The following is a 9,373-nucleotide window of genomic DNA, read 5'->3' as shown; positions in this document are numbered from 1 at the left end:
CAATAGAAGGATTAAATTGTATTGGATCAAATCGAATAGAATAGGGAATTGTTTAATTCGATACAAGTATAAATTAGATTTATTTGTCGTAACTGAATTTTTGTTTTTAATTATTATTGAGAAATATCTAAATTTTTTAGTAGTGACAAAAGAAACATTATTTATTTTCAATTATAGGATCAAATTTTAACATGTCTTTAAGTCAGACCAAACAAGGATTTTCATCCACAGGCCAGGTCAGCCAGAGCCCTTAGGCAGTCTTGAGCTCCATTTTCACAGTTCAGTCCAGCCTGATGCCAAAGCTTATGCATAAGTTCTTCCTTGTAAAACTTGATAGGTTGAGCTGGTTTTCCTAACCCTTGATTTTATTTTAGGAAATCATCTTAAGTACTTATCCACCTACTCCCAGAAAGTCTGCAATTGGGCTGCTTTATGATGGCTATCTTTTTTGTTTGTCATATTTTTAGTTTGATGGAGGATTACATCTCAAATGAGAATGAATGACCACCAAGAGGGTGAGCAACAGACAAGAAACAAAAAAAACAAAAAAAAAAAATCCACTTTTGCACATCTCAAAATAAGAGGCAGAACTAATTGACTCTTGAAGCACAAAGGAACTGGGCACCTGGGGTTCTTTCATGGTTCTACACAACAGGATTGGAGAAAAAGTGGATAACAAGCTATCCTCACTAAGCAAATAATGGCTAGACAAAAATAAATTATATTTATATCCGCTTCTGATACATTCTCCTGCATATTTTTACACCTTCAAATTCTGCATGGATCTCCCTCTCTGTCCTTATTCCCATTGGATTACTCACTAACCACTCCTCATCGTCACAAAGCATGCTGGTGTCAATTTTGTCAATGTGCATAAGCTCATCCGAAAACAGCATCAAACTTTTCCCTCATGTCAAGTGCCACTTCAAGCACATCAGATTGTATAAATACCTATTCCACTGTAATGCCCTCATAAAAAAACCCATAATATTACAGGAAAAACATATTATATTACAATCATCAGAGTATCCTTACAAAATGTATTACACATTGACAACAAAAGTAACTGCCCTATAGGCTTACAACTTTCCAAGTCAACACTTGGTTACAAAAAGAGAGTACTAACTCAAATACATATTAAGCCCTTGGCTTGAATTTACATGAAATACATCCAAAGGGAACACAACAACAAAATTGTCTATCTGCCTCTAGTCTCCCAAGCTATGTCCTTGGAAGTGGCATACCATCAGTACCTGAAAATGAAGTCTCATATAGGGTGAGCCACAGCCCAGTAGAAATATACTAAACCAATTATAAACAATGACTAAAATAATAGCATTCAATAGATGGTCCACACTTATATTCCAACTTATATCATATTACAGTTTCATGACAATCATGTCCATGTTATATTTTATCTCCCATTCCTTATTCGACATTAAGTTTGAAAACAAGGCTCAAAGTCTGGCCAAATAATTTAATGAGATTATAACCCATCACTAAAATACTCTCGAAATTCATTATGGATACACATTTTGGTGCTGTATCAATAACACATAAAACCACTTTCATACTTCACAAATGATAAAGATATACATTTTAGTGCTATATCAAATCAAACAAACACTTCCATACTTCACAAATGATATACATTTTAGTGTTGTATCAATCTCAAACAAAATCCGGTTTAGAGGTCCATCCCCCATCTCCCAATAAACCGTGGAGTACATCTCCCATCTCCTCCCACACAAAACAATGTATATAAGCAATTATCATATACAAATTTAATCAATCAAGACAAGTGATACACATTTTAGTGCTATATCAATGTCAAACAAAACACTTCTATAATTCACAAATGATACACATTGTAGTGTTGTATCAATCTCAAACAAAATCCGGTTTAGAGGTCCATCCCCCATCTTCCAATAAACCGTGGAGTACATCCCGTATCTCCTCCCACACAAAACAATGTATATAAACAATTATCATATACAAATTTAATCAACCAATACAAAATTTAATGTATTATACCAACCGCTATACTCGATATCATACCCAATGGATTAGTTTTAGTTTGCCTAATCATCATACATTGTCTACAACAATCAAGACTATCCTCCACCGATAGCCCAAAGCAGTTATTTCTAAATAGAAAATAAATGCACCAAATGGATAAAGTATCAACATTTTATCTAGGTGAGCGATAAATTAATCTAGAAACACCCTTAGACCCCGTACCTTTTCCAATTTGAATATTTCCTATTCAATTCCTCATTTCCCTAAATTAATTATACAAATTAATTTATCACAACAGTTAAGGCTTTTTCCCATATTCACAACACCAACCCTAAGGTTCCGTTTTCCATCAATGATCCAACACCAAGTCCATTTTCCAATGTATTATATATATAAAGGTTTATATGTTTGACACCCCATCTTTTGAAAATTACACAAAGACCCCAAAACCTTCTCAAAATTACCCAACAACCCCCAACATATCAAAATGCCAAAATTTAAAGACAAAGCTCATAAGATGGAGTAGGATATCCCTACCTCGAAGTTAGAGCTCAAACGGAGAAGAAGACCAAACTCAAAGTGCTCCAAACTCCAAACTTATGGGATCAAAATGTAGCCCTCGACGATCAACACACTTTTTGTAAAGGCCAAAGGGTAGGAGAACACTCTAACTAGATCAATCCTAAGAGAGAAGAGAGATTCTAGAGAGAGGAGCTCTCAAAAGATATTTTGGGAAAGTAAGAGAGAGAAAGGAAAAGTGAAAAGTGATTCAAAAATGCCCAGCTGCCAACTGATATACGCATGACCCGCTCGAGCCTATAATAGAACGCTCGAGCGTTAAGTACAAAAAACTAGACTAGCTCGAGCGCAAGAAGGCCCGCTCGAGCTCCAAGACATAAGAATAAAATACATTTGCTCGAGCGCGAAAACCAGTTCGCTCGAGCGTAGATTCTCCTCTCCCAGTATTTTCACAGACAGTGAACACCCCGCTCGAGCGCCAACAGACCTGCTCGAGCGTAAGGAAACCCGCTCGAGCGTGAAAAATAGATCTGCAGAAGTTTTGCAGAGGCACAGATACTAGAAGTGTGAAAACTCCGCTCGAGCGTGAAATGTTCCGCTCGAGCGGACAACTAAAAATCTGGGCAACAAGGAAAGGGACTAAGACTCAACCAACCTATTCGAAACACGCCCAACACATCCTAAAACTCAAACATGAGGAATTAAAGGATGACAACAAGACATACAACCACCAACTCCACGGGACGTAAGTCCGAAATATAGTAAATATAGAGAGGGAAACCGGGATCGCTATACCCACAACAATCATACATCTCAGCAAGTGTTATATGCACGACAGTCGTGCTTACAATACAATTTACATTGCAAATATCATCATGTAGAAGCAATAAAGTCGTGTGCTATAGAACTTTCCTTCTCTTTTTCCCTCTCTTTTCATAAAATAGTCTATTACTTTCAAGTAAGCAGAGAGATGCTCATGAATTCACGAAAATATGAAGAAAAAAAAAAAATATCTAACCACCTGATCTATACTCTCCTGCCTGGTTGAGATATACTCGAGGGGAAAAAGAACAGGAGGGAATAGGTTTCTTCTTAGCAACGGTAATCATTCCATCACCTTCTTGGCGTCGTTAGAGCAATGTCACCAGAAAATGCTAATACCCTAGCAAATTATGTTTTGGAACACACATTCCGAAATAAAGTACACTTCCATTCCAAAATAAATATAGTGATTCAAAACGATCCCAAAAAAATGTTCCGCTATGTTTCCTTAAAAGTGTCTTAAGAAGAAAAAGAATCAAATATAATATAAGGTGAGTGAAGTTTTGACAAGACAATGTCAAAATTGGGTCATAATGCTCGTAGAAATGTTTTTCTACATGATTAATTTGGAGGGAAAAAACTAAATTTTATTAGATGGCTAATAATATATATATATATATATATACATATATTTTAAAGATTACTCTAGAAGTATCTTTAAATCTTATATTATAAATTATACAAATCTACCGCAATCATATTACTTTTTAGAGCATATGGTGTACCACATTTCCATTCCCATTTTACGTACAAGAACAATGAGGCACTTTTACATTCCTTTAATTTTTGAATGGAATGAAAATTTTGTGATCCTTTATCTTTGCATTATTGATTTTATAGGGGAGTTATCTTCTGTAGATGCTGAATATGATATTTTTGTTATCTTTTTGTATACCCCCCAGTGTACAAAGGTTACGCCCCTTTTTGCGTTTTTAAATACAATCATTTACCATGTGAGAGAAACAGAGAGAGGATTTCGCCTAAGATAGTCAAAACAGTGTCTAGCTTTGTGATTTTGCAGCAATCTAGCAAATTACTAAAGTACAATTCAAATGTTGATGGGATTTGGGAGAAAGCAATGTTCAGAAACAAAATGATTTTGAAAGTTCCTAGTTGTTTTCCCTATTTACCTGTTTGAATAACTGTCCAAAAAAACCTAGTTTACATACAGATACGACGCACTTCTCTTTTATGAGAAGTAAGAAGTAAAAGGAAAGAAAATAAAAGAAGATAAATAGAGTAAAAAAAATGTGCACAGTGAAAAAAAAAAAAAATGAATCTTAGCGAGAAACAACAAACATTTCAAGATTATTTACATAGGCTTAGCACTGAAATGTAAGAATTGATCAACCATCATCTAAGGTGAATTCAAATGTCAATGAAAATAGAATTTCTCTCTGCCCTGCAAATATGAACATGATGGGAAAAGAAAACCCATTCATCAAAAACAAAAACTTGAAAAGAAAAAGGACTGACAAAAAAGGTTGTCCAATATCCTTTCTTTTTCCGATAATATAAAGAAATATGAAGGCTCGTGATTAATTTAAAGTATGATTACATGGTATATATATGTATGTACGTATGTATGTATGTATGTATGTATGTATGTATGTATGTATGGATATAAGTGTCAACAATCAGAGACTTTTGGTAATCTCTATTTTCGTAGAAGCCAATAGAACCATAAGCATAGAACTTACATCACTACTGATACAGATTTGGGTGCCCTGCCCTCTCGAACTAAGTCCTGCACTTCCCACACAATTCAAACTTGTAAATAAATACATGAGGAAATATCATTTTGTCCTTTAAACTTTCACTTATTTTTTAATTTGATCTTTAGATTTCGATTAATATTAATTTTACATTCAAACTTTTGAAATTTTAATCAATTTAGCCCTTGCCGTCACATTCCGTCTACAATTGGACGGAATGTGCTAACGTGGCACCAAAATTCATTAGAAATTTCATTTTACCCCCTAAACTATATCTTAAAAATCAATTTGCCTCCTAAACTGTACCTTAAAAATCAATTTACCTCTCATGTCAGCACATTCCGTCCAATTGTAGATAGAATGTGAAAACAGAGGCCAAATTGATCAAAATTTTGAAAGTTTAGGTGCAAAATTGATATTAATCGAAGTCTAGGGGTCAAATTGAAAAACACGTGAAAGTTTGGAGAGCGAAATGATATTTTCTCTAAATACATTGAAGAAAGCATAACATCAATAAACAATAGTATGGGCAGAATTATCATATAGGGGACGAATATATATATATATATATATCTAATCAAAAAATTTAGAAATAAAATACAAATTATAATATCAATTTCTACTAACGTGATCAAGTAACTAACTGATATCTGATTTTATTCTTTACAGATTATAGCTTATAATTAACACTAATCATAAAATATAAAAAAACAAAAAAAAAAACAAATTTCGTTTATGATATTTTGTCTTTTTTTAATTAATTTTATATTTTGATTACATGTTTCATAGATGTACAGTGATAGTCAATTAAACTTTCTTTTAAAATCTAGAGAAGATGATTCTTAAAATTTGTAAAAGAAGAAAAATTTAGGAGCAAGTGTCAATAATATGTAAATAATTATAAATAATATTATTATAATAAATGGTGTTTTTGAAAACGTACCCATTTTGACGTGTAGTAAATATGCCCTTTACGAATCGAAAAGCAGCACTGTCCATGATGTCGGTAATCAAGAAAAATGGTAGGGGAAAGCAGCCGATAACACAAACTGAAATAGCAAGGCCAGATGAATGTGCTAAGACAGCATATGTCCCCGTAACGAATGCCAACACCATTGCAACCGCAGCATAACTAATAAGATAAGCAGCGCTATAAACTTTCCTCTCTAGCTTATCCAGATTGTTAGTCATAGCCCCATTCAAGTGGATAAGCACTGCTGAAGTGGATAATGACATGGCTATGGTATCTGTTACCATAAAAGCTTTGAAAGCTGCTTCTCTTGTTAGAATCGCCATGCCGTGGTTTGGGCCATCGTTGCCATTGTATCCACCAGGCATCGTGAAACCAGCAGTAAAGGCCACAGTTGCTACAAGTGTAGCCACTATCAATTGGGTTGCCCCTGCTTGCCTCAGGTCTGTGCGTGTCATTAAATTCTACAAATAAAAAGCAAAATAAAATAAAACAAATAAAAAATTATAGAAGGCAAATTTCATTTTACCAGGTTACTTTTGCCCATGTGTCAATTATCCCATTCTCATTTGAAAATAATCACATAAACCCCTTGTAACGTTAAATATTGTGTAATTTAGGACTGGTTTGGCATAGACTATATAATCCATCTTTTTATCTTTTTATCGTTTTTCCATCACATCACATCTCTACTTTTCTGCACATCTTTTCGTAAAGAGACAAAAAGTGCACTTTTTTAGGACACGCCAAACCAACCCTTAATAGCAAGTGTAAAACACGTATAGGCATAAGGGAGATTATATGCTCATTTCAAATTTTAAAGGAATAAATTACACATAAAATAAAGTATAGGAGTTAAGTTGCATTTTGTCTCCCAAATAAAATATCCATAGTTCGCACACATGGATTACTTATATATAAGGACAATTTAATCTTTTTCATTAAATCGTTAGTGGGGCTAATAGTATACTTTGGTTCGCAAATATGGCTACTTGGTTATTTCCTAAAGAGAAACGAGGAAATCCCAACAGAGGTCAAATCACAATGTGATAAAGTAAAATTTGCCTAGTTATAAACACAAATAAATGGTAAATGCTATGAGTGACCTAGTGCGTAAGATTAAATTTAATTATTTAGTCATTATAGTGACTCACATGATATAACAATATTAATTATAGATTTAATAGGATTTATGTTCCATATCTTTAGTCACAAGTTTTATCTCATAGGTCAATAAGAAGAGTGGTTTTCAAGTTTCTTATTTTGATGGGCAAGTAGAGTTATGTTTGAACAATGAAATTGGTCATTGCTTTGCCCATAAAATGACATTCAGAGTACGCATCAAAAAATTCTGAATTCGCATATTTTAAAAAAGGTTGAGAGAGAGAAATGATTTATTCGTAAACCTAAAACTTAGCGTTTGTTTTCAATCATCTATTGAATCTCTAAAGTTTTCTGTAGCAATGGATTTAGGTAAGTACCACAGCAATGGATTCAGGTAAGTACAATTATTTACATGAAAATCATGATAGTTATAGATCTTGGATTATGAAGGTTGTTATATGCATAATACCATAAAATTTATTTATATCGTGGACCATGTAGTTGTCCCTTGAAAATTTAAAATAACGAGAAAGTCAGACATTTGGGATTTGAGTCAATGACGCGACTATTATCTTAACATCTTATATTTTTTAACGGAAATAAAAAAAAATAAAGGGTTAAATTTATTTTATCCCCTTGGTTGGGGGTTAGAGCATTTTACCTCCCTAGGGTTCAAATATAGCTAGAAAATCCTCATATAATTTTAGATTAAAGTGTTACCATTGATTTTTCCATCCAAGAATGTGTATTTCGCACACTACTTTTGAGAGTGGATTGATTTCCTGAAAAATTAAAGTGAAATTAATATAACAAAAAAACAATTTTATCCCAATTTTCTGTAAACCTAAAATTAGATGAATATGTTAATTAAAATAAAATAAATCAAATTAAAATATAATTAAAAATTGATCTAAAATATAAAATACAATTAAGAAATGATTTAACATATAATTTAAATAAAAATATAAAATAAATATTAATTAAAAATTGAACTAAAATATAAATAAATTAAGATTAGATTAACATGTTAGGAATTTTAATAGATAATTAAGCATTTAAGATTAATTGTGATCTAAAATATTAAATTAAAATAAGATTAGAAATTTTGTAATTAGAATAAATAATTAAATATTTAGGATTAATTGTGATATAAAATATAATAAAATTAAAATTAGAATAAAAAGTTAAGAATTAAAATAAATAATTAAAAATTTATAATTAATTGTGATCTAATTAAATTAATGCTAAACCTGATAAATTATGTGTATGAGAGGAGATAGAGAGAAAATAAAAAAAAAAAAAAAAGATTTGATGGTATTGTAATCATTTTATATGTGGTCCAAAATCACATGCCTCTGTGATTATTTTTGAGCCATAAGGAAGTTTAGCCTGAAATTCTGATGAGGTAAAATGAATTTAACCCAAAAATAAAAAATAAAAATGATTGTAAATGAAGTTTAACCCGTTGGTTCTGACCTCAGTAGTAACCAGGATGTTGCGCCAAGCTTGATTGGCATTTTTAGCAACCTTGATTCTTGGAAAGATCCGTTCTGAGACGCCTTGCTGGAGGAGACAAAGAGCTTTAGCATCCTTCTGTTGCTCCTGCTCGTTGGTCTCATCGTACCCTTTCTGTACCGTATTCCACAAACCCTGAGATAAAAGCAGAGTTTGCATCTTCACAGCCCAACAATCGTAGTCGGTACCGTCAAAAATTGGAATTGCGGCCATGTAGAGTTAACTCTGTTAAGGATATTCACTTCTTCACCTTGCAGCTGATCTTCCTTCCACAAACCATAAACTCTACCACTACCGTATGGAATGGAAGCCTTTTGAGTAGGCCTATATAAGCTGTTGTTTCATCATTAAAAAATAAATAAAGAAATAACAGCCAGCAAAATTGACTTTCGCAAGGACGGATGTAGATTTTTAAGAGTTTGGGTTACAGCTGCACATGGTGCGCTGAATCACATTTTATTAGGTTTATTTTAGGGTTTAATTCTATAATTTAAAGGATTATTTACCAATAAATCCCACTTTACAAATTATTATACCAATTAGTTCCACTTTTATTCTTTTGTTTCGTTTAGTCCTACTGGTGGGGAGATTTGGTTCTTTTTTATTTTATTTTCCATTTTTGGTTTCACTATGTGGACGTTTGTACCCTTGTGATAATTGGGAAGTGTTTTGCAGGACCATTTCTTGTTTGGAAACATTACAGTTTTGG

The 9,373-nt window shown here is 32.7% G+C and overlaps 1 protein-coding gene across 2 annotated transcripts; it reads right to left on the bottom strand.

Moving 5' to 3' along the window:
* Positions 1–990: 990 nt before the first annotated feature.
* On the bottom strand, positions 991–9,125 carry LOC114279160 (ankyrin repeat-containing protein ITN1). 2 transcript variants are annotated; one of them, XM_082869211.1, is made up of 4 exons: positions 8,626–9,125; positions 6,019–6,509; positions 5,061–5,107; positions 991–1,253 (listed from the first exon to the last, which is right to left on the bottom strand). In XM_082869211.1, exons 1-3 carry the CDS (start codon positions 8,875–8,877, stop codon positions 5,101–5,103), a joined length of 750 nt encoding a protein of 249 aa, XP_082725337.1. In that variant the 5' UTR covers positions 8,878–9,125; the 3' UTR covers positions 991–1,253; positions 5,061–5,100. The 2 variants fall into 2 exon arrangements, with proteins under 2 accessions (XP_082725337.1, XP_082725338.1); XM_082869212.1 differs by lacking the exon at positions 5,061–5,107 and having other exon boundaries at positions 8,626–9,111.
* Positions 9,126–9,373: the final 248 nt, after the last annotated feature.

This window comes from Camellia sinensis, chromosome 5 (genome assembly GCF_055761805.1).
Source record: "Camellia sinensis isolate YWXY chromosome 5, ASM5576180v1, whole genome shotgun sequence".
NCBI lineage: Eukaryota > Viridiplantae > Streptophyta > Magnoliopsida > Ericales > Theaceae > Camellia > Camellia sinensis.
The sequence above is the reverse complement of the archived record's forward strand: the minus strand, read 5'-3'. Positions and strand labels throughout refer to the sequence as shown.